This window comes from Thamnophis sirtalis, unplaced genomic scaffold (assembly GCF_051295495.1).
Source record: "Thamnophis sirtalis isolate CommonGarterSnake01/CBP01778 unplaced genomic scaffold, rThaSir2_p1.2 scaffold_8, whole genome shotgun sequence".
Taxonomy (NCBI): domain Eukaryota; kingdom Metazoa; phylum Chordata; class Lepidosauria; order Squamata; family Natricidae; genus Thamnophis; species Thamnophis sirtalis.
In genome coordinates this window covers 34,892,048-34,918,346 of record NW_028261388.1, presented here as the reverse complement: position 1 = coordinate 34,918,346, position 26,299 = coordinate 34,892,048, and the positions used below count along the sequence as shown (strand labels likewise).

At 37.8% G+C, this 26,299-nt stretch overlaps 2 protein-coding genes across 2 annotated transcripts in view; both read left to right on the top strand.

Annotated features, from left to right (window-relative positions):
* Positions 1-311: 311 nt before the first annotated feature.
* LOC106544689 (SH2 domain-containing protein 1B) lies at positions 312-8,933 on the top strand. Its single transcript, XM_014061035.2, has 4 exons — positions 312-509; positions 1,419-1,482; positions 1,848-2,022; positions 6,411-8,933. Exons 1-4 carry the CDS (start codon positions 376-378, stop codon positions 6,446-6,448), a joined length of 411 nt encoding a protein of 136 aa, XP_013916510.1. The 5' UTR covers positions 312-375; the 3' UTR covers positions 6,449-8,933.
* A 5,533-nt stretch (positions 8,934-14,466) lies between these two features.
* Positions 14,467-26,299, top strand: part of CIP2A (cellular inhibitor of PP2A) — a 29,059-nt gene continuing 17,226 nt past the window's right edge. The window contains exons 1-7 of the mRNA XM_087721434.1: positions 14,467-14,851; positions 17,358-17,505; positions 18,467-18,573; positions 20,437-20,531; positions 22,966-23,062; positions 24,129-24,251; positions 24,851-24,996. Of these exons, the coding sequence (XP_087577560.1) occupies positions 14,750-14,851; positions 17,358-17,505; positions 18,467-18,573; positions 20,437-20,531; positions 22,966-23,062; positions 24,129-24,251; positions 24,851-24,996 (818 nt within the window). The 5' untranslated portion in view covers positions 14,467-14,749. The remainder of the gene's footprint in view (positions 14,852-17,357; positions 17,506-18,466; positions 18,574-20,436; positions 20,532-22,965; positions 23,063-24,128; positions 24,252-24,850; positions 24,997-26,299) is intronic.

Sequence of the window (26,299 nt, the reverse complement as noted above, 5' to 3'; positions counted from 1 at the left end):
ACTAAGTTATTACACACGTATCAAAGATTCAGTGCTACGTTCAACATGCCTGTGTCAGATTTCCTTAGTTCAAAGTTCAAACAGATATTAAATGGATTATAATCAGTTGATCAGAGTTTGCACATTCTCCTGTTCTAATTAACTAAAATCCCCCCCAAATGAAGATTTTTAACAGCTATGGTGATGACTAACTTATTTATCAGTTAGTACTTCCTGTGTTACCCTCCCAGGTTTTGCATAAGGGAAACAACAAATCGTACAATAGAGATTGCATGCTTAACAGTTTAAATATTCTTTGTTCCACAGTTCAGTAGTGAACAGGTCATATTTTCAGTTGACTCTTAAGAATTAATCTGCAAACCATTTTATACATAAATGGAATTTCAATTTTTTCATGGAAATATAACTAAAGAAAAGTGTGAAGAATTACTGAGCAAAGTAGGAATAAATGGAAGTTTTTTAGTACGAGACAGTGAGAGCGTACCTGGCGCTCTTTGCCTCTGTGTTTTGTAAGTACTTACACTTTTATGTAACTAAAATAACTTCTTTTTATTGTTAAAAGGAAAGGATTCAATTAGAAGAAATGCAAATGTTTAATTGAATCTGGTATTGTATAAAAGACAGCTTAAACATGACTAATGTTTTATGGACTGAGTTACATTTTTAGATGCTTGCACTTTTGAGAACCAACTACAATCTGTTTTCAGAAAGTTATGAAATTGTTCCAGGCACATATACCTAGTGGGAGAACACATAATACTGATTCTGTTTTATTATAAACTGCAGTGTATATCTAGCCCAAATTTAAATATAGAAATAAATATACAATAAAATTATATGCTGGTTTTGGATATGATGTTTCAAATCATTACAGATTCAAGATAGATCCTTACAACATACTTTTAATCAGGGTATTTTTATCCATCAGCTCTCACCATCTCTTCTCCAAATGATGTATGGTGTAATAACAATTATGTAGGATGATATACTAGCATATATGGAAGCCAGTTCTCATGTATGAATTCAACCAGTTGTATGCTGGCAATTATCATTGCTACTGAGCTTAAAGGCAATTTGGATTTATAAAAATTATTTAGAGGCAAGTATATGTAATTATTACATAGTGACTTCGGATGTCTACCAAATATAACTCTTGTAACTTCAGATTTTTACTTGCTCTGGAGATGTTAATTCACATATTTGTTCAGAATTTTCATATCACAAGAAAATTCCTATTTATTTAGCTGAAAATGAAAACTTAATTAGTTATGGTTGTGTTTACCAATGACAAATTTATACATTTTTTGCATATTTCTCCTTATAGTTATCAGTTTTAGGCATATGATTTTTCAGTGTATTTTACTTTCCCAGTTCCCGAACACACTCCTTACTAATACACTTTTCATTCTAAAAATTAGTTTTGAACATCTTATCTACACTTACCGAATCTTCAAGAAAAGTAATGGACATTTTATGATGCAGGTAAGAAAATATATAATTATTCCTTATTCCTTAAATGTAAAAAAATATAATTTTAATAGACTCCTCATGCAATTTTACTAGTTGGAAGGGGGAGATGCACGTTAAACTAAAATGTGCCTTATTTTTACCTTACCTTATTTTTTCAATTTCATGAATGTTAAATTGTGATGAATTAAGTTGTTTAATTCTGATTCTGTATTAATATAAAAAGATGGTGAAGGTCATAGTTTGGGGGTATTTTAAAGATGCTATAATCATATCTGAAATGAATTTATTTCAGTCACTACTTATCGTTTGGATATGAAATAAATTATTAATGTTTTTGAATTAAATGTAAATTTAGCTTCAATGTGCTTATATTTTAGACATCTGAAGGTACTCCAAGATATGTCTTCAGAACATTACCCAGTTTAATTGACAACTACAAAAAGCCAAATCAAGGCCTAGTAATCAATCTGTGCTACCCTGTAAATCGTTCTCCTTACTATCAGGAAACTCAAACTGTGTATGCCACTACATCAGAAACATATGAGGATCCTGGTAAGAGACAAATAATTATAAAGGTGGTAAAATATTTATATATTTCAAATAGAGAAACTATCAGAATAGACTACTAAAGTTTGCTTTTATGAATGAGAAAGAGAGGGAGGGAGGGAGATAGGAAGGAGAAAGAGAGAGAGAGAGAGTGAGAAAGAAAGAAAGAAAGAAAGAAAGAAAGAAAGAGAAAAAAGAAAGACAGACATTCTAATATGCCTAAATGAACCCTTTAGAGGATTGTTATAAAAATATGGGCAATTTTTTTCTTAGGTGAAAGTGATAAGCCACATATTTAAAGCATTACGGGATTGGAAATGGCTTTAACTATTATTGTCCAGAACTAATATTGTTTTAGAAAAGCATTGGCTGTGGATTTAGTGTTCAGATTACTGTCATATCAGTCACATATCAGATCTGGTGTGATAGAATGCATGGTTCTTTCTTTGCATGAACCAATGAGATATTTTATTTTTATTTTTTTGCCCAAATCTAGCCTTCAGAGCAAATCAGAGTCTCCTCACAGCCATAGCAGAAATGCCTATCCTGTTATTAATAAAATTTCAGCATTTAAATCAGCAGTATTGGCCAAAATCAATAGTGTGTCCAGAGCTTGTTTCTTCTTGTAACAACAGCATTCCCTGAATGGAATTCTAGTCAGAAAACTCTCATTGACTAACTATCAATACTTCCTCCCCCATGCCCTGCAAAATGCCTGCACACTGTTCTCTCAACAAAATGGAATTTATTCTGAGGGAGCGTACTAGGCAAATTGGTAAATTAGTAAATATTAACTGCTTTCAGATTTACCAGTAAAATTAATTCATAACCTTGGATACTTTTTTTTTCAATTTCTATAATCATTAAACTGAATTAAGTGATTCTGAGTGGCTTACAATTCTAATAATAATATAAATTGTTATAAAACAATTAAAATAATAAAAAAATTAAAACAATAAGGACACCCACAAGATAAGTACAACCGTAACTGAGATAATTAATCTACTAATAGTAAAGCCAAATAACCAGGCCCCTTAACACATTCCAGGTCTGGATACATAACCAAGGTTTTAAAGCTTTTCAAAAGGCCAAAAGGGTTGAGCCTATTCTAATATCTGAGACAATATTTCATAACACAGCAGAAAAAGCCCTGTCTTATAGTTCCTGCCAGTCAACACTCATTGACTGATGAGCATTCCCAATCTATTTAATTGCAGCATTCCCAATCTATTTAATTGCAGCATTCCCAATCTATTTAATTGAGTTGGATGAGTAGAAACTCTTGAAAAAGGACAGGAAATCTACACAAGCCACTTAAGACTTTAAAAATGACAACCAGCACCCTGAATTGCACCTAGAAACATACCAGCAACCAGTGCAGCTCACAGAGAAGTTATTTTACACGTGCCACATAGCCAGCACCATTTATTACCCAGGCAGCTATACACCTTTTGAAGTTTCCGAATATTCTTCAAAACAGCCTCATGTAAAGGATGTTACAATAATCTAAGCAGGAGGTTACAAAGAGATGGGTAACAGTGAGCAGGACTCCTGATCCAGGAATCGGGGCAATGGACACACTACCCAAAGGGGTGTAAAAGCTCTCCTAGCCACAGCTGCCATATTTTATGTGGATGGAAATATTCTTGAGTTTACAGGAAGAATCAGTTTAGGTTCAGTCCAAAAACTCAACAGTGGTTCCTCTCTGGGTCATGTGAGCCAATATTATCTGGCAACATTTCAAGCAAGCACACAACTATCTCCTGTCTCCTATTAAATGGGCAACATGCAAAGTTGTTAAACTCACCATTTTAAGTATCATCCAAGGCCACCCTATGTTAGGTTGAATGGTTGTGATTATTGTGATCCAGCTAGTTGCACATGCTTAGTGGAGTGGGAGGGTGGGAAAATAAAACTACAGATTAATCAATCCCTCTTCTTACCTTGTTCCACAATAAAACAATAAGGACAGGACCAGGTGTTAGCCACATTACTAATTGTTTGGCAATTAAGGCAGTAAATTTTGTGCCCGAATCTTTTTTCCGGATGAAGGACTGATGGAGAGTACTTGAAGATCTGACTATGCCCTGTGGGTTAGTAATCACATACATCATTTGCATTCTCAAGGTCAAACACTAGATAAAATGTATAGGTGGTCTTTGACATAAAACCATTCATTTAGCAAGCATCAAGTTACAATGGCACTGAAAAAAGTGACTTATGACTGTTGCAGTACCCTCCAGTCACATTATCAAATGCAACTGGCATTATTTATGATACTTTCATTATTAGTCTCAAAATGATATGGTGGCAATAAATTTAATGAATAAATAAATTGCTCTTTGCAACTTTTCCAGCCAACACACAAGCTCAATGAGTGAAGCCAGATTTGTTTACCGACTACATGATTGCAGTGACTGCAGTGATTTCACTTCGCAATTATGGCAAAATTGTCATAAAATCTAGCATGTGCATTTTCTGCAGTGGCTCACCTAAAAACCAATGGAAAATCTGGTCCCAGCTGTTAGTTACACTTGCATAAAAGCATAGCAGCAATAGCACTTAAATTTATATACCACTTTACAACCCTCTTTAAGTGGTTCACAGAGCCAGCCTATTGCCCTCAACAATCTGGGTCCTCATTTTACCAACCTCGGAAGGATGGAAGGCTTAGTCAACCTGACTTGAGCCAGTCAGGATCAAACTGCTGGTAGACTGAGATATTATAAATCAGGAAGAGAACCAACATTGGGTTAGATAATGCAGCAGTCTGACAGGAGAAATCTAGTCTGTATTTTTAAAGGCACTGAACATCTAAAAGAAGCCAGGAACTTTAAAACTTTATGTCAAAAATTGAACTATTAGCAGCAAACAACTAAAGGCAATTAGCAGAATATTTATAATATAGTATTGTAAACTGGTATGCATGGCCCTATCTGTTGTAGTGTCTACCCCACGGTACACTGATTTCCCCTGAAAACTGGATGGTTCCCACCCTGTTAGTGTTCTGGAGGGCCTTAGATACAACCACTCCCAGACCTTGGACTAGGCGATTACAAGTTTGTTGATGCATTATTTTAGATAGATTTACCATCTTTTTATTTATATTGTAGTTATCCTATTTGTTGGTGGTGGTTTTCTCTTTTCGAGTTGTATTTGTATTTGATTCTCTGCTATATTGCGAGCCATCAGGGTAATTCTGGAGTTAGGCAGTACCTAAACAGGTTAAATTTAAATTCACATTGTTATAAATAATCTCATTCATCTTTACAGTGGAAAAAAAAGTTCTTTTTATGTTTCAAAATAAGAGAGAAGCAAAGTACAATATTCATTGTGGGCGTATGCAAATTGTTTAAAAAAACCACTTTGCTTTGCTTTACTAAAACTTCAATGCCTCCCCAGTGTCTATGTCTACGTGTCACACTGAAGCAGGGGTGGGTTTCTCGCCCCGTTCCAACCGGTTCGGTTGGAACGAGGCCGGCGGCGTCCTCACGCGCGCACGCGGCGTCCTCGTGCACGCACGCGGTGCACGCATGCACGCATGCAGCACGCACATGCGTACTAGCGGCTGCGCGATGCTCCAGCTGCTCCTGGAGGATCGCGCAGGCGCTGTATGCGTTCTGCGCATGCGTGGAAGCGCAGAATTCGTAAAAACCGGGTAAGGAGCGGGCGCGGGTATGCGGGCGTGCGCGGGCGCGGGGGGGGCTTCGCCGTTCCCGGAAGTTACTTACTTCTGGGTTCGGCGACCAACCGGATCGCAGGGACCGGTGCGATCCGGTTGAAACCCACCCCTGCACTGAAGTGATACTACATTGGAATTTACTGCTGAACGAAGTACAAGACATTCCTGCCGAAGTGAACTGACCCTCTGATCACATTTTGATTGGAAGTGTTGCTTTTCTATATTGAGGCACTACAACTGAAAGAGACATCATCCTATAAAGTGAAATAGTTATACATATCTCTCTAGGACTGGGGGGGGGGGATGAAAGGAGCTATTGGGATATGTTACTTGCTGTGGAAGAATGATAAACCATGCCATAGATACAAGCCTTCTAAGATTTTTACTTGAGTTATATTTAACACTGAAAAAACAATTCAATCAGAATTTAAGAGCAAAAGTATGAATGGATGTGTGAGGTAAAAAAAGAAATTATTTAATGTTTTTGCTACAGATTTCTGTTCGGCATTCAGGTTTCTGTCCCCTTGGATTGTATATTGTAAGGTAGTCATCATGTAATAGATAGAATCCTCATTCTATTGAGTCTTATGCAGTAAATTACATTTCCACTGTGCATTTAAATCAACATTATTTAAGCAGCACAATGTGAATAACTTTTTGCACTGAAATTTAGAGAAATGCAATGATCATCTTTTTCTCATCCTCTCTCCAGATGTTGGTGAAGATTACATTAACGTCTTGCCCGATTAATCTGTTCACTCCATTTCAGCAGGGGCATTCTCTGGATCATACTCAGGCAAACTATTCTATTCACTTCACTGAATTCTGTGTTCATTTGTACTTTGGATAATTCTGTGTCAAATGCCAATTTTTACTTGCTGGCTGGCTTGTCTATGTAAAAGGCACATTTTGTAAAATGCACACACACGTGTATAATCTTCTTTCCATGTACCAAGTACATACATGGTCACTTTATGCCCTGATGAAGTGGATATTTGAAAAGCTCCAACCACAAAAATGTGATAGCTTTTTTCATATTGCAATACCTCATTATATTTTCATTTTAAAAGTTTTCCTTTATTTGTACTATTTCAGTTACTATATCTGAGAGTGATAAATGCAAGGATCTTTGATGTTCATAAATTTCTAAATTGTTCATTTTAGTCAGTATCATTCAATATCATTGCTATAAGTAACACAAAAATATATTTAAATCTCATGGAGTGTATGCTTTAAGATCACAGTAATAAATATAAGAAACTTAAGAATGTTTATATAGCTCAGTGGTTCTCAACCTGTGGGTTGGGGGGGGGGTGTCAAACAGCCCTTTCACAGGGGTTGCCTAAGACCATAGTAAAACACATATTTTCAAAAAAATACGGAAAACATAATGGTTGGGGGTCACCACAGCATGAGGAACTGTATTAAAGGATTGCAGCATTTTGGAAGGTTGAGACCCACTGATATAGCTGAGCAAGTATAGCTGTACAAGATTTAGTTAAGAAGCAGCATAAGCACTCACAGTAATCACCAATTATTATTAGTATGTTTAGTATGTAGTATGTTTATCATCATGCTACTGTACATCATGCCCATGCAAGAGGCAAAGTTTGGAAAGACCAATCATCTTAATAGCTTATGCCCTCTCAGAAGACTTTGTCTTTACTAAAATTGTATTTTTAAAGAAGACTATATGTAATTCAGAAATTATTATTGAGTCTTTAGTCTTCTTTGATTTTCCCTTTCTGCATATATATTTCTGCATAAAAGAAACCTGCAAACTCTGTTCCTCAATGCAAGGATGATGTCACCTAGCCTGTAAATGAAATGTCTGCAGGAAAAAAAGAAAGCTCAGAGGACACCAAGAAGCCAACAATTATCTGAATTACATAATTTTATTTGGGTGAAGGGTATGGTCACTCTAAAGAAAAGATACAAGTACATTTTCTTGAGAGTATTTTACAATAAGATTTTACATTTTGATCAATTGTTGCTGGTAGCATGCAGAATGAATTTAAGGAACACTTATAAAATGCTTTCTTTTTAGTTTATATATGAAAAATAGAATGAATAACATCTACCACCTTTAAATGAGCTGCAGTTTAGAAAATAAAAACATCATTAAATGTTTGATTAGTTCCACCAATTCATTTTCTTGTTAAAGTAAAACTATCACCGAGTTTGGTCATCCCCCCCCCCTTTAGTAAAAACATTGGCATATTACTAATATTTTTGAAAAAATGTACTAGAATGCAAAAACAAACAGTATGTCAGTGAAATTAGTTTAAATTGTAAAAATTACATACATTCTTTTAACTTAAATTACATTGTTAAACTAAACAGTTCTAACTTTTTAAAAAGTTACCAAAGTATAAATAAAATCACTAAGTGTATCCTTAAATTATATTTTTTGAAATTGAAGTAAAATGATCTCTAGCTGAGCCTTATAGATATCTACATTTTTAAATATAATTTCAGTGTAAGGCTTTTTAGTTACATCTTTTTTCTGCTAATGGATTTTACACTTTTAAATTATAATGTACTCAAGTGTTTTTTTCAATTCATTTTAACCATAATATTAATGTGCTATAATCCATCCTATGAATTGAAATGTCTTGATGAACTGTTAAGATTACATCTCTTTCTGTGTTAAAAAATAAAGTATTTTTCCAGGTAACACATTTGTTTGTGCAATGATTTTTCTTTAGAGAAATAAAATAGTGCTGTATGTTCAGGAACATTAACACTAATGACAGAAAATCAATGTGAATATCAAATTCTTTCATGAAGAAATGCTAATCATTTTGCAGTTTGGGGGATTGGGAGTGAAGCCATTTCAAGAATCAAGAATTTGGAAAGGACCTCAAAAGTCACTAAGTCCAATTCCAGAATATCCAGTGGTGTGTGTTTAACAAGTACTATAGTCATACTACATTGACTTTAAGAACTCTTATCAGTTTATACTATTGAGAAGTTCTTCCTATTCTTAATTTTGAATTACTTTTCTTAGAAGTACAATCCATTGCTTCAAATCTTAAACTTTGGAACAATATAAACAAAATAATGTATTTCAAATAGCTAGTTATCTATGGTGGTGATAACATTTAGCTGTATATTTTTGATAGTTTTTAATTTCTTTTGATTGTTTTTCAATTTACTAAAGTTTTATGTATACAAAAAGACAGAAGCCTGTGGAAAATAATTATCATTTCCATTACATAGGATTTGACACTTTCACATTGGTTGATAATATCAGCCAGTATGTAAGGTTTTCGTAAATTATCTGTCTCACAGGAAATAACAGCAGAAACATTTGCCTCTTTATTCTATAAAAAGTTGTCATTAATGCATGAAGAATCTTTAAAGCTTTAAAAGAAAGCGGCTTTTGGCCGCCCCGCTGCTATGTCCGACATAGAGGCGTCCCACATGGATCGCTTTTTATGGGCTGCCAATGCTTCCTGCTCAGTCGCCTTCCGATCATTGACCTGGTTTCCCCCCCCCCCAAGTCCCACTGAGCGAGGTTACACACTATACATCTAGGACAGGAGAAGGAGGCGGTCTGGGTTTGGGGCTGTAAATTGAGTTCCAGCTCCTCTCACATCCTGCCCCCCATTGAACGCGGTACCTTCCACCTATCCCCGGGGCTGCCGTTGCAGATGGCACAGTCAGCCAGCAGACCGAAGCCCGGGCGCTGCCCGTTGCGAACGTCCTGCGGAATCAGGGGCCGGCTGCCATTCCCTACTGCCTGAGCTCGGTGGTCCTTCTTGCCTCACGGGAAGAGCCCGCAGCGGCGCTGGAACCAAGCCACGAGTTGAGAGCCCAAGAGGCTGCCTATCAGGCAAGCCATCCTCCCTCCGGGTGGGAAGCAAAAGCCAGGCGTGGCGGGATGCTCCGCCGGCAGAGACGGCAAACGGCCACCACTCTGCATAGGAGCCGGAGAGAAGGGCTGGGCTTGGGACAGGTGCAGCCGCGGGACATCTCTATGTCAGACATAGCAGTGGGGTGGCCAAAAGCTGCTTTCTTTCTTTTGTGGCAAAAGAAAGGGCCAGCCCGCCAACAGAGGCGGGTAAAAGACCCGCCTCTGCTGGTGGGCTGCCCCGACACAGAGAAAGAAAGCTGGCAGGCTGCCCTCCCTGCCTCTCCTACCCCCTTCCCTGAGTGAAGAAACAAACACGCATACACACACACACACACACACACACACAAATTACTTACAAATTACATTAATTTTGAATTCCTCCCCCTTCCTCCCACCCACTCACCTTTTCCAGCTGTTTCACAATCACAGAGGATTTCAATTCTGCTCTTGCCTGCCATCATGAACATGTAAAAATATAAAAGGAAAAAGGCAAGAGCTGCTGAGGTCAGGCTGGGTTAGCTGCTGCCAGAGTCCCAACGGATGACTCTGCTTAACTGTTTAAAAAAGCCTCTAAAAAAGTGCCCTCTACAGGAGGAGGCAAAGAATCATGTTCCTTATCTATATAAGGAATTTTTTGGCTTTTAACCCTTGCTTAACTCTGCTCGAGTGATCATAAAGTCAGACTAAACGAGGTACATGGTTCTCCCGCCTCCTCCTGTAGAGGGCACTTTTTTAGAGGCTTTTTTAAACAGTTAAGCACTAAGCAGAGTCATCCACTGTGATTCTGGCAGCAACTACCTCAGCCTTTTTCCTTTTATTTTTTTTTTCCTTTTCATGATGACAGTGGTGAGGCTCTGCCTCCCCGTCACTGGCAGATATCATCTTCAACCTACCACTTATTTAATTAAATTGTGAGATGGTCTTCAATTAACTCATCATATAATCTATTTGACCAGGAATTACTAACTCTCTAGGATGAGACAGAAAATTCATATGAAAAAGTGACCTGTTGTTTAAACTTGTGGCAAGCCCCTATTCCAAATCTGTCTAAATAATGGTAACAATGATCCTGTTATCATGGATCTCCCTTTCATTTAGAGAGAAAAAATGAAAAAGACAGACATGGAGTTGAAGTCTGAGAGGATAAAAAATAAATTACAACCACGACAGATCCAGCCATTCTGTCATATTTTGCTAAAACAAAAAGGTGTCAAATGATGCAGTGAGGGGATAGCTAGATCTTTCAAAACTCTGCAAACAGTCTGAATGGCAAAATGAAAAATTTCAGCATTCAAAAATTTCTAGATTGAAAGAGACTGCTCAAAGTGGGACCAAAATAGTTCCTTATATTGGAATTGGAATTGGAAGTTTATTTATATGCCGCCCTTTTCCCTGGGGGGACTCAGGGCGGCTCACAATCCAAAAGGAAAGGGGGGAAAACAGACTTTTTACATATAAGACAATACATAATTAAAACACAACATTCATACCATTCGGGTGGGTTACAATCTTAGCCCCAGGCCTGACGGGATAGCCAGATTCTAAGGGCTGTGCGGAAGGTCTGGAGGGTGGTGAGGGTACGAATCTCCATGGGGAGATCGTTCCATAGGGTCGGAGCTACCACCGAGAAGGCTCTCCTCTGCGTGGTTGCCAGTCGGCATTGACCAGCAGATGGAACTCGGAGGAGGCCTAATCGATGAGATCTAATAGGTCGTGTGGAGGTAATTGGCAATAGGCGATCTCTCAAGTACCCAGATCCACTACCATGGAGGGCTTTATGGGTGACAAGTAGCACCTTGAAGCGTATCCGGAGATCGACAGGTAGCCAGTGCAGCTCGCGGAGGATAGGTGTTATGTGGGTGAAGCGAGGTGCACCCACAATCGCTCGCGCGGCTGCATTCTGGACTAGCTGAAGTCGCCGAATACTCCTCAAGGGCAGCCCCATGTAGAGCACATTGCAGTACTCCAGCCTAGAGGTCACAAGGGCACGAGTACAGTTATACTACAGTTATGACAAGTATGGCAACTAGAAAAGAATGGAAAAGAAAAAAAGAGGGGGGAAAACAGCAAGACTGCTGGAGTCGTTTCCAATGTCATCAGTAAACAATAGGCTATCTGAAACTTAGTTCAGCTAAAGAGTTGTTAGCCAGTGTGTTCCATTTCCCAACTAGTATTATTTCATCATTATAAAGACATATACACAGAAACACATACAAATCTTTGTTGGCTTATTTTATTATATTGATTAAGACACATGTAGTACAGTAATTGTTGTTTTCCCTATCCTCAATAACCCGTCTTATTAAGTTGTCTGGAAACATATATAGAACTGAAAAAGTATGTGTTATAACAGATTTGTGGAACTCTTTGAAGATGAATCACCTGTGTTCATTCAACCAGAACACTGATTTTCACACATTACATACAGAGACACTGAACATATCTGTTATATAATTTTGCTAAAAGTAAGGGATCACTTTCAGTTTAGGAGTTAGGGTTAGTCATAATTCCTGCCCATGTTGTCTTACTCTAAGTAGTCTATGGTGCTAAATTGTCAATACATTTTTACAAGATGGTGTGGTCTTAAATGTATAATATTAATAGTATAATGCAGGGTTTTCAAAACTCCTGCCCCGTGTGCCGGATAAGTCACACGCTGGCCACACCCATGCCTGGTTTAGCAAAGGGGGGGGGGGAAGTCCTGATACCTCATGTGACGCCACCATGAAGACGTGAGTTTGACACCCTGCTATAGAGGATGATGTAAACTGATTTAAAACCCTGGCAAGATAAAAACCTTTTGGATAGATAGTTCCAGGGTATAGATCATAAGGAACTTAATTGTTCTAAATGAAGAAACTTCAGAAATAACATACCAACACCATGCAGAAATGACCATCTGTTATTTAATAAACTATTGAATTAGTCATAATTCCAATACCATGGACTCAGCATCCATATAGTATTTGTGTGGAAAATACGAACAAGATCCACTAAAAATAATGTTACCTGCCTGAGCAGGGGGTTGGACTAGAACAGTAGCGGTCACCCACTGGTGCTCTATGGACCACTTGTGGTCTGTGAGAAAATTTTGGTGGTCCGCTGAAAATTTATTTGCATTTTTTATATTGCACTAAATCAGGGGTCCTCAAACTATGGCCTTTGGGCTGGATATGCGCAATGAACGTTTGTGTTGCTGCAGAGAGTCTCCCCCTTCTGGGTCTTTTTGTGCAGGTTGGAGTTGGGCAAAAATTCCGACTTGCGGTCTGCTTCAGCCTCCTGGTGTGGAGCTTTGGGCAAAAGTTGGAGGGAAGTGCTGCTGGAGGCAAAGAGCCAGAGGGCCTTGTTCCAGTGGGACTGCATCATGGCCTGGAACTGGCTGATCATCTCAGCCCACTGAGTCTCCAGGCACTGGTACCTGGCCTTGCACTCCTGCAGGTCTTCCCGCTGGTTGGAAAGCCTATGCTCATAGTCCTCAGTGCTTTTGCTGAGCCTCCTTCTTGGTCAGATCCAATTTGAACTGAGCCAGCTGGTTTGCCAATTCTTTCTCATGGTGGCTGCTTAGCTCCAACAACTGCTTCCTGTTGGAGCCCTAAGGAGCCCAGGCGAGGAATGGCTGGAAGGGGAGGGGCAAGTAGAGGCTGGTGAAGCACCCATTGACGTGAGTGATATCGAGTTGGCCACACCCACCCAGTCACATGATTAGGCAGATCATATTAGTGGTCCGGATTTAAAACTATGAATTTAGTGGTCCTGGAGGTCCGAAAGGTTGGTGACCCCTGGACTAGAAAGCATCCAAGGTGCCTTCCAACACTATTATTCCCTTAATTTTAAATTTCACCATGACAAACTACCATTATAATCTGGTAAATTACCATACCGTAATGTTTCTTGTCACAAAAAACTGCATCAGCAAAACCATGCAACCAATGCAGCTCAACAATGCTGAATTTCTGCTGTTTATAAGGTCGTGGATCTTTTGGGAGGTTGTTGTTTGGTGCCTTGCATTTTTTTATGGATTGGCAAAGCTTTTTAGATACAAGCATGGCTGGACTTACTTCCAGATGAGAAAAGAAGAAGACTAAATCCCTCTCTCTCTCCCTATTCAATCCTCGATGAAAACGCTGGTCACTTTTCCTTAGGGAAGATTTAAAGACCCCTCATATCCCTGACATAAATTGTTTCAACTCCTATCCTCAAAACGATGCTATAGATCACTGCACACCAAGACAACTAGACACAAGAACAGTCCACCCCCACCACCCACCCCCAATGCCATCTCTCTGTTGAACAAATAATTCCCTCACCATTGTCTATTCACTAAGGCTGCATTACTATTACTATTAGTCTTCTCATCATTCCTATCACCCATCTCCTCCCACTTATGACTGCAGAACTGTAACTTTGTTGCTTGTATCCTTACGATTTACATTGAGATTGTTTCCTCATTGCTTATTTGTACCCTATGACTATCATTAAGTGCTGTACCTTATAATTCTTGACGAATGTATCTTATCTTTTATGTACAGAGAGCATATGAATCAAAGACAAATTCCTTGTGTGTCCAATCACACTTGGCCAATAAAGAATTATATTCTATTCTATCTCTACTCTATCCTATCTCAGGGGAACTTAGAATAAAACGAGGTCAAAGACACCGCAACCCTTTCCTTCTCAAAACGAGAGTAAACTTCTAAAAAATCAGCCTGGATTTTCCCTCCTCCTATTCTTACCTGCTTGTATTTTACAACGCCTCGTCTAATCACCCCTCCTTTGCCCAAAACCCTTCTCTCCAACACGCTTTGAGAAACGGACGCAGTTTCTCTTTGACTTCCGTGGGATTTTCGCGGACGGAACCTTACGAAAGCCATTGGTTGAAAGCAAAAATAGCCACCCCACACACTGGCCTGAAGTACGCCTGGCCAGAGTTTACATCGGGTGGAGACGATGGATGAGGTAGACCTCCGAGCCCAACGGGAACACAACCACCCAGCCGAGATAGTTCTCGTTGGTTCCCAGCATGCAAACGAGCTTCCTAGAGCGGCGGAGGCTTCCGCCCAACTCCGGAGGGTTTCCTTCACTGGAGCTACAGGGGCAAAATGGCGGCCAAGGCGCCAAATACAAATGTTTGAATTTGGCGAGGTGAGGGCTGACGCTGTCTCTGGCCGACTTGTGCTGAGGGTGGTGAGGCCATGGACGCCTCGGCGTGTATGAAGTCTCTGCTCTTGGCGGCTTCTCAGTACCGAGCTGCCCGCACCCAGCCCAACGCAGCGCTGCTCCAGCGGAATTTAGAGGTGAGAAACCACCCGGTTCAAAGCTCCCGCCCCCCTCTTCTACTTTCGGATATTTTGTACTAGAAACAGGTAGAGAAAGAAGGCGCGTTCAAATAACCGACCCGCTGCTGCCTCAGCGTTATCGAAGTTTTTCCGTGACAATTCCCCCAGTACTGCCTCGTTTTTGCGAACTGTTGAAAGATATGCGGAAGAAGATCCATATATAAACGAAGTGGTGAAGGGCGAATATGTTATGCCCTGGTCGCTCCTGGCGCGAAGACGGCCAGTAATCGTTGAAGAACTGAATGTAGGACGCCGTCCTCAACTGATCCTCGACCTTTTATGTAGGCAACCCCTGCCATTTCGTTTTGGCAGTGACACATGTCAGCCCCTACCGGAACAGGCAAAGACGCCACCCCCAAATCGGTTTGGGGACGTGGCCCAGCTCTGCGGCTGTGATTCATGCATCGGGCTACAGCCATTGATCTTTTGACCATAGGAAAGTCATGTGGTGTGTGTGTGTTTTTCCCCTTGTGCCAAAAAGCCATTGCTCTCACTTTTCTTGCCAACCAATCTCAAGAAGATAACGGGACAGCCATTTGTCAGAAATGGTGTATGGTCTCCTGCTTAAGTGGGGGAGGGGTTGATGTTTGGACTAGATGACCTACAAGGTCCCTTCCAACTCTGTTAATCTGTTAACTCATGGAGAGAAAATGGGAAACTGGGATCCCTTCCTCTCCACAGTGGCTGAGGAGTTTCTTTTCCCTGCTGAAGGGGAATGGAAGTGGTTCTTTAGTCTCTGTATCTCCACTATAACCTTATGGGATCTTAACTGCAGGAATGTCAGTTGTACACCCACCAAGAACAGGCTTTGTCAAGTCCCTTACAAAATTCAGACCAGTAGCAGACCAACCCAACTCACAGGATTGAAAATAGGAGATAGGAACATTGGGCATGTTTTCCACGTTGAGTGACCAGTATAAAAATAAATACAAAGGCAAGGTAAAAATCTAATAATAATGCTTGGATTTAAGCCAGGGAAATAAAGATGGGTTATGGAATCTCTGAAACTAGATATTTAGTCCTTGCAATACTTATTATAGAATACAGGAAACAGTTCTTATGATTTGATTAATATTCTTTCTCAAAGATTCCAAGCCAAATAATTGATGTCCCACCTATGATATAAGACTGATAAGTCCATCTGTTCGTTTTTAGCCATGCCTTGGTAAACCTTTGAGTGAAAATTCCCTTAGAATTGCTCCCTATTGTGCCTGAAAGAGCAAAAGTGGATAGGTATAAATGATATCAAAACACATATGTGTTTAAACAAATGTCTCTTGATAGATGTTTTTGTTGGGGTATAAGTCATACTGCAAGTGGGGGAGGAGAAACATCAACCACTAACTGGTTGTAGTAGTGCTGGGACTCTGCAATCTGCACCTGTGACAGAGGTGGGGTTGGGAGAGTGTTACTTTCTTCCCTCCCTCTAATAAGAAATAACACTTCTGAAACTGGTCTGTACTTCTGTGGGGAAGGTGACAAGACCCACTTCCCTTGCTTCTCTTATCCACTTTGCTTATGGTTGTGACCCATGGCAAAAGAAATAAGAACAGAGGAAAAAAAATCCTCTCTTTTCTGTTTTGCTTCTCATACTATGAGTTATGTAAGAAAAACAAGAAGGAGAGAATAGTGTCTTGGTACCACTTGTTGAATTACAACTATGTTACTTCCAGCAGGTAGCATCAAGGGAGATGTTTTCCCTTGTAGCTTTCTTCTACCCCAGGCTTCCAGTGCTTCACTGTCAATGCAAAATATGAGTCTAAAGTCTGATCAGTCTGAGTTGAGCGTATTTTTATGCCGGTTTCCAAGCTGCATATTTGTACTTTACTGCTCTGTGCAGAAGAGCTACAAGGTCACAGTTATACATAGGCTGACTTCTTAATAAACTGATAGTCAAGTGGGATACAGATATGTTTACTACAGAGCTGTTTTGCAAGTTCTATCTTCTATAGTTGTTTGATAGTTGAACATTTCTTAAAATATGTAATGATGAGGATAATATTGTCTTATTTATTTATAAAATGTATAGACAGCCCGTCCTACCTCAAGGTAATTGGGCACCTATTTTCCAGATGACAAGGACAAAAAAAATCTGATAATAGGGATTAATTGATTTATCTTTGCATATTGTGCTTTGCATCTAATAAACCTATTGTAGTTTTAAAACACATTGCTTCAATGATGTTGCTACATAAGAAAAAAATATCAACAGGTTAATATACCAGTAATTGGCAAATTAAACAAAAAGTAGAGTGTCTCAAGTTGAACTTGACTTGTCACTTCATAGACATAACCTTACAATTTTTCTTAGTAATTGTATAGGTTTGATATATACTGTATATACATATGGCGCTCTCACACACCAGGTTCTGTCACTTGAATAAGGTCATTATATATATTTATATCTTCCATTAGCTTAGAAGTTTTAATTGTCTTTTTTTAGCACTTCTTTTTTTCCCCCCAGGTTATTTCAGGATTGAAATTGACAAAATTGTTTGCATCAAATCATATTTTACCAAGTGAATGCCTCAATTGCTTAGTAGAACTTATTGAGGACCCAAATCTAAGCCCTCCATTAACTTTGAATGTTGTAGGCTTGCTTTCTCAGTTAGGTAAGTTTTAAATGTATTTGAGATGCACTTATAAGTTATTTTATAGCTGGGAATATATGTGACATAATCTTATTGATGGCTCTGATTTCTTTCTTTTTCAAATAGGCTGTGTGTCCTATTACATTTTTAATTAAAGAGGAGTTCACTTGTTATTAGAATCATACTTCCTTGAATGAGGATTAAAAAAAATAATTTATTGCACAGGTTTGGAGCAGAATAGTTTAATTCTTGTAAAAATAATAACAAAGTAAAATAATGATAACTAGCATGATATATACTATTTGTAACATATTCTGTACAACCTTATTTATTTCTATGACAAATTGTGGAATATATAAACAAGTTATTATGACTCATCAGAAATGAATTATCTCCAAAATATAAAATCTGAGGTAGAAAAACAGTTGAAACGTTTTCAGTTTGTTAAATTTAGTTAGTTTGTATTTTGAATATATGCGTACAGATAGTCTTTGATATACAACCACAATTGGGACTGGAAGTTCTGTTGCTAATGATGCGAGTAAGTGAGTTGTGCCTGATTTTATTAACTTTTTTTGCTCAGTTGCTAAGCTAATCCAGTTTCCCCCACTGACTTTGCGTGCCCTGGGAAGGTGCAATTATTTGACTCCAAGATTTTGCTAGCTCCATAAATACATGTCAGTTGCTAAGTGCCTGAATTTTGATCATATAATCACGGAGATACTGTGTCAGTTGTAAGTGTGGGTACTGATTGTAGGACACATTTTCTACACTACAGTAATTTTAAATGGTCATTAAACAAATGGTCATATGTCAAGGACTACCTATATTTCTACGTACAATGTCTAGGGTGAGGATGGAACTGGTTATGGAAAAGTAGAAAAATGATTTTGTGGAGGCTTATCATTTCTGAAAGCTTTTCCAATTTTTTTCAGTTTTTCTGAATATATTTCTTACAGTGTTAATGATACATTTATTCTAGATAATGAAACCGGAGAAGCCCTTCAGAATGCTTACAATCTGTGTGGTGCCCTTGTAAGTGTAATTCTTCGAAGTTCTACAAATCCTATTGACCCAGTAATATTGCAAGTAAGAATGTAATGCTTTATATGTAAGAAATTATTATTATTACATTTATTTATTGTTATTATTTATTTATTTATTTATTTATTGACATTTAAAATATTGGCAGCCAATGGTCTTTTATGTAAATTGTTTCCAGATCCTGTCTCATTAGCATTCAGACTATGCTGAAATACAAATACTAGAAAAATCAGAATAATGTATATTAGTATTTACACAATTTCTATCAGAAATATAATTTTTAATTGATATAGTTTAGAAGCACAATTTGATTGCTTCTTATATTTTTATCTAAAAACTGCTACTTCCAATCCAACCAATGTTTATTATGGCAATAATAAAATGCATTGATCTTTAATTATTATTAACAAAATTTAAAACTATATATAAATGAAATGATATGAAATGCATTATTATAGAACTGTAGTACATTTAGCAGTGGCAATCAGGAAAAAATGTGCTAAACTTTAACTATAACTAGGACAGTACATAGATAGGGCAACAAATAATAGCACAAAATTGGGCAACCTGGAAAATATGACAGAATTCTGATCAGATAGAAGTAATGCCAGGAAACATACTGTCTACCAGACTCCTTTTCTTTTAAAAAAAGAAGATATAATTATATCTTTTGAGATTACCAGTACAGCAAAGGAGCTTAGGCTTTTCATAGTGTCATATTTACACAGGTATCATGTTGCTGAAAAGGAATGTTTTATACACAGAACTGCAGAACTGCCCTCAACCTGGTTAAGATGAAAGCCCCGTGTAATTTCAGAATTCAGACCAGGCTGAAGAGATATAAGATGATGGCACATGCCGATTTGAGAAGAATTTAGGGTATAACTGTAAGATTAGATACTAAGCTTAAAGTGGTGTGAAAATCACTATCCCAGATACGTTGTTTAAGATAACTCCTGACATTTTCAATCCTAATGGACATAGACTTTTAAAAGAGTCAAAAGAGTCTTAAGGACTGGAGTTTGCTAATAGCTTTTGTTAGCCAGGTTGATTTAAAACAATCTCTGAGAATCAATCAAGCCAGACCCATAGATGAAACAAAATCAATTTTAATCAGCGATTAAGGAAATAGACAGTCTCTGGCACCCACAGTAACTGCATCTGCCTATAATCTTGATGCATCTTGGAACTGCAAGTATTCCTCTTGTAAATTTGGCTGGACAGTTTACAAGATATTGAATTGTAAAAATATAAATTTAATAAAGAAGCCAAGAGATGACCTGAACCAAGAAAAACATTGAAAGCCGGAAGAATAAAATGTTCTCCTATTTGAATAGAAGAATTTTATGACAACTCTGGACCCATGTTAGACTATGTTATTGTCCAATAAAAGAAATGCATGCTCCATCAGCTATATCATAAAGTTTTACATTAACTTAGATGTAAAATAAAGGACAACAGTAGTAATGATAATAAATCTCTCTTTAAGCGTTACTCAGATCACCATTTTATTGACTAAACCTGTTGAAAGAAAACAGGTGGATTTATCAAGAAAGAATATTTGGTCTGACTTTGTTTTTGTAATGTTTGACATTGCCCTCTGATAATTAAATTTCATATTTTTTTTGGTTTTGTTTAAATAGTGATTTTTCTAAAAGTGCAATCAGTAGGTTATAATTTCAATACCATTTCAATTGAATAATTTTATTATATCCACCACAATTTTAAGGCACTTGGCCATTTACAACAATTACAAACATTTTAATAAAATATCCATGGTGGAAACAAAATATTTAAATTCTAAAACCAAATAATATAATATATTATATTATCTGATTATGCATCTGAAAAATAAATGCAGATAAATCTAATGCAAACAGTTATACTTTCATTGATTTGATTTAACAGAGTATTCAACTGCTACAGAAACTGACCTACAATGCAAGAATACTGCAAGCCAGTGCTAATATTGAAGACTTAATTTCTTTCCTAATTCTTCGCATGTAAGTTTCTTAAATGCAATTGTTAAATAAATCTGCAGTTGTAGGCACATTTATATCCCTGAATTTTCAGTTCAGTTATTCTGTGTAACTTAACCCATGCAGTCTTGAGATGCATGGAAATATGTGACAACTGAGTTTAAATTTGGAGGCATATTGGACTGTTTTCTAGAAGTTTAGACTAGGCTTTCTAATTGGAGATGTTCCTGCTACACTAGTGCAAGAAAGGGAAGATACTTTATCCTTGTATATTAATCCCTGCTTTCTTTGAGCATTCCTCATGGTTACCATCAGTGTGGTCTATCCAGTGGTGGGTTGCGGATTCCGTTCCAACCGGTATGGTTGGAACGGGCTTGCTGGCGTCTACATGAGTGCGCGCAGCCCATGCGTGTGTCTTGGAGCTTCTGTAAGCCTCCGCAATGCTCCAGCTTCTCAGCTGAGTGTCACGCAGGTGCTGTACATGCTGTGCACATGCGCAGAAGCGCTGAAGACGTAAAAGGACGGTAAGAAGCAAGGGCAGGCGGGCCCTCCGGACCACAGTACTGGAACGGTATCCGGTGCTCTGGGCTGGCTCTGGTATACCCATACCGGGGCGTACCACCTGCAACCCACCACTGGTTCTATCACATATGAAGATTTTGAACATACAAAGCTTACCTAAAGCTTTAGAATAATACTTGATTGCTAAAATTCTTGCCATTCCCATCATGAGAGTTTCAAGCATTTATGACAACCATGACCTGGATGACAGAATCTCCATAGACAAATTCCAAGAAGGTTTTGAGTCTCTACTAGTTATGAGACTATGCCACAGGAATGTCTCTCTTTTTGTTTGGTCAGCTGCTACTGCATAACATAATAGGACAACCCAAACAATTATCCTATAGAATATACAATAGAAGCCAGCTGTCCTTAACATTAGTATATAACCGTGATGGCGAACCTATGGCATGCGTGCCACAGGTGGCATGCGGAGCCATTTCAGGGCACACAAGGCGTTGCCCTGTCAGCTGGCCAGCACGCATGTGTGCACTGGCCAGCTGACTTTGGCTTTCTTTTGAGGTCATTTTTTGCCCTCCGGACACTTCCTTGAAGCGAAAAACTGGCCCTACAGGGAAACCAGAGGTTCAGGAATGTACTTCCTGTTTGCTTGTAGGGCTGATTTTAGCCCTCTGGAGCCTTCAGAAGGCTTCTCTGAAGGTACTGGAGTGCAAAAAAACGACCCTATGAGCAAACCAGAAGTCACTTCCAGGTTGCTCGTAAAGCCGGTTTTAGCCCTCCGGAGCCTTCAGGAGGCTTCCCTGGAGAGCTAAAACCTCCCCTACGAATAAACCGGAAGTGGCTTCCAGTTTGCTCGTAGGGTTGTTTTTTTCCCCCTCTGGAGCCTTCAGGGAAGGCTCCTGAATGCTCCGGAGGGCTAAAACCGCCCCTAAGGATAAACTGCGTGTTACTTCCGGTTTGTTTGTAGGGTCATTTTTTTCCCCTCTGGAGCCATGAGGGAAGCCTCCTGAAGGTCCCTGAAGGTTCCGGAGGGCTAAATCCGGCACTATGAGCAAACCGGAAGTCCGTTCCTGAACTTCTGGTTTGCCCATAGGGCCAGTTTTTTGTTTTCGCCCTCCCCAGGCTCCTATAAAGCCTCTGGAGCCTGGGGAGGGTGAAAAAAGCACACTAAAAATGGGGAACACTGGTCGTGCGTGCATGCGTGCTGGGGTCTTATGCATAGCATTATGGGTATGGTACGCCCGCACATGACCCCCCTGCACTCCCACCACTTTTGGCATGCAAGCCACAAAAGGTTCACCATCACTGGTATATAAGCCTATAGTTATTGCAGAAGTGGTTTGTCCTGAACATTTAGTAGAATAGGTCTCCTAGTATTCAATGCATCCAAGTATCACATAGTGAGGTGGTATTTATGAGCATTTACAAGTATTTTTAGCACTTTATTATTGACCACCTAACTATAGGCAATCTCTTCTCAACCAGCTGTCAGTCACCCTATTTTTCTCTTTTTATTGCTTAATAAAGTGAATAAAGTAATTTGAATAGTTTAAATGCTGAATTTGTATTTTTCTTCAATGTTGCCTTAAATCACTAACATTTACAGTCAGCTATATAAGGCTTAATAATTCAGAAAATATTCACTTTGCTATACAATCTAGAAAACATTAATTTTAGTATATACATAGATTTGTATCTTAATAGATACAAATGCTAAAATTAATGTTTTCTACATTAATGTTTTCTACATTAATGTTAATTAATTAATGTTAATTAATTAATATTAATTTATTAATGTTAATTAATGTTAATTAATTAATGTTCCCTAGATTGTATAGCAAAGTGAATATTTTCTGAATGAATAATGATTAAACTGTAAATACTAGTAAATATTGAATTATTTTAAAATATTTAATGACTTTTTAAAAATCTTCAGACAGTCTACAGAAGATGAGTTAACTATACCATGCCTAGGACTTTTGGCAAATCTTTGTCGACATAATCTCACTGTTCAAACATATATCAAATCATTGGTAAGAAATTTGCTTTATTGAAGTATTTATTAAAACATTATTTCCATAATTTAATAATTGTAAATCAAAGTAATTTTGGTCCATAAAAGGTCACAATTGCTTATTTAATCTGCAAACTTTTATTTTTGTGCGATTTTGATGTTTTTTCTCATTCACTTTTATTGTGCAAAAATACGAGATATTTTATCTAAAGCGATTCTACTTTTTTCAATCAACTTTTATTCTATTATTCTGTAGTTCCACTATGAAAGGATCAGATCCATATTCATTATAATTAAATGGAATGTAGATATCTGTGACCATACATTTACAGACAGTTAACGTTTCCTAATACATTTCCAATTGTGTTTACTTGCTTAAATGATTGTGTAAACTAAAATATGTCTTCCTGGTTTTTGAAGATCTATGATTGAAATTGAGCAAAGCTTAAACTGAGTTTTTCATAGTTAAGAGATCTCAGAATGTTGATCACTTAATGCTAAAAAAATGAGCATGTTTACTGTTATGAATGCTGAATGTTATATCTTATGATTACAAAGTCTGTAGGTTTTGTTCCTAAATAAAATTATCCACATAATTTGCTTAATTAAGTTATCTTTTTATAATTATAATGTAAATGTAATATAATATTGATATGTATGTTACAGTGCAGTATATTGTAGGTAGCATAATATTTTACAAATATGGCAGTCATGTCCTATGCATTATTTAGGTGTGTGTGTGTGTGTGTGTGTGTGTGTGTTTTCGTGGATCTTCATGGGTACAGGTATGCAGGTCTTGGTGTATTCGGGTCTTTTCCCGTGTAAGATTGAGAGTTGCCAAGATACTCTCAATCTTACACGGGAAAAGACCAAGTACACCAAGATCTGCATGCATGCCTATATATACAACCACAAAGCCTGTTGTTGCATTTTTAATCATTTTGACTAGATATTTTAATTGTAAGATTTTAAGGAGTACATTTTCAACTAAAAGAAAATTATTGTAGTGCATATAATGCCCTGAATTAGGCTGCAACTTTAATCTCATTGCATTTTTAAAGGATTTTTTTTTCTCTTTGTACTAGACGAATGTGAAAGGTTTTTATCGCACTCTGATCAGTTTCTTGGCCCACAGTAGTTTAACAATGGTTGTTTTTGCACTTTCAATATTATCAAGTCTTACATTAAATGAAGAAGTTGGAGAAAAGGTAAGCCTGACTCAATTTAAAAGAAGCTTCTGCATAGTATTTATATATCTATTCCTTTATTTACTATAATTTCTACATCACATAATTTCCAATGGCTCTGAGTAGCTTACCTTAAGAAACATTTTTTTTTAAATTACAATCTAATAACAATATCCCTTAACAATAATCTTATCAAGTGCTGCTGTTGATCGGACAACCCAGCCCATTATCTGGCACACCTTTGGAAAATTCCTTGGAATAGCCTTAGGAAATCTTGGAGATTTAAATTGTGTGATCTGGTTAGCTGACTAAATAAGTCCTTCTATCCTAAAGAGAGTCTTAGTATGGGAAGTTCTAAAGACATGAGAAGGATTTGCCTGTGACAAAGTATTGATACAAATACCCACAATCAGTAGGTATCTCATATATTCTAAGAAAAAAAAACTATGTCTAGTATTCGGAGTCCTAAATTGGGCTTGATACTCACAGACTCCTAAGTAAGACAATTTGAAGTTCCATAAGACCAAAAATCTGATAGCCCCTTCCTTCCATTGAATTCAATTGACTTGAGCTATGTAATGTAAAATTCATATGATTGTAAATCAGTTTTGTTTGTTTAGCTGTTTCATTCCAGAAATATTCACCAGACTTTTCAGTTAATATTTAATATCCTTGTGAATGGTGATGGAACACTAACAAGAAAATATTCTGTGGATCTGCTTATGGATCTCCTGAAGAATTCCAAGATTGCAGATTATCTTACCAAGTAGGCTTTACATAATAAATAATATTTTTTTACATCCCTCTAATTATATATAAATATATTTTACATTTCTTGTAAACATTTGTCCTAGTTGGTTCTTATTGAATGATTTCATTTGCTATATTCTTCCAATCTTTTCTTTGATTCTTTGGTTCTTAAGATATGAATTAAATTCTATAGTACTTTCCTATAGCTTTAATTTCTATTTAATGTAAGGTAATAAGAAATCATTCTCTGTCAGGACATGTCAATAATTGGGCTAAATCAGGTTATACAGCTAGTTTTTTCTAAAATTTTAATTAAAAATATTGTATATTGTGAAATGCACCATTTTAGATGTGGGTCCCTTGTTTTAATTACATAAAAAGCTGTAACAGAATAAGCTGCATGTCAAGCCTGAATTGATCAGGTTGTGGGATTTGACATCTGGGTTGCCTCGGAGTTCGATTTGTGAGGGATGCATTACTTGGAACCTGACACTGCAGCTGCAGGGCTAGGATCATTCTCCTTTCAGAATTTTCATCTTGCTGATAAGTATTTCAAATATTTTTTTATTCTACACCATTAACAAATTAATATACAGCATTGGTTTTCGTTTACCAAATGTGAACATGCTTGGTTTTGGGGTAGGACTTGTATTGGGACCATGTTTTAAAAAAAATCAACTTAGGGCTTATTTTGGGATAGATCTTTTTTTCGGGGAAACACAACAGTTCACAGCTAATGATTGGCTGGAAAATGGCAGCAGTAAAGTAGTTTGATTTACTTTACTTATCTGGTCCTACGGAATGTTTCAGAGCTCACGTTAGCAAAGCAAAGCAAGCCATTCCATTGTTGGGCTGCACAGAGCAATCTCTCAAGCGGCTGCCATTTTCCAAGTGGACCCTTCTGAGATCTTATCATGTAGCCACAAGCTGATCCTGAATGCAGCCACTCTGAAAGTGACGGCCACTTGTGGGATTGCAGCAAGCACAGTCCCAGGAACTAAAAGCTTTCTTTTGCTTTGTTAATGTGAGCAAAGCAAAGTAAGGCTCTCTGTTACTGGAATCCCCTAAGGGGCTATCAGTTCTGGAAAAGCTGCTTCAGGAATCATGCCACCCACCCACAAGCATGTATCCAACATGCCACTATGTACATGCTGGAAGAGGAGGCTTCTGCATTGCACAAGTGCATGTAAGCTAGAAAGAGCACGCTTTGGCGCAAGCACACTCTTGAACGCAATCTTGTATTTCATAGTTGGTGTCTTGGGGTGGGGAGATAACACACAACCTTGCCTGCCAGTTTCCTCATTAACTTTGCTTGTGGA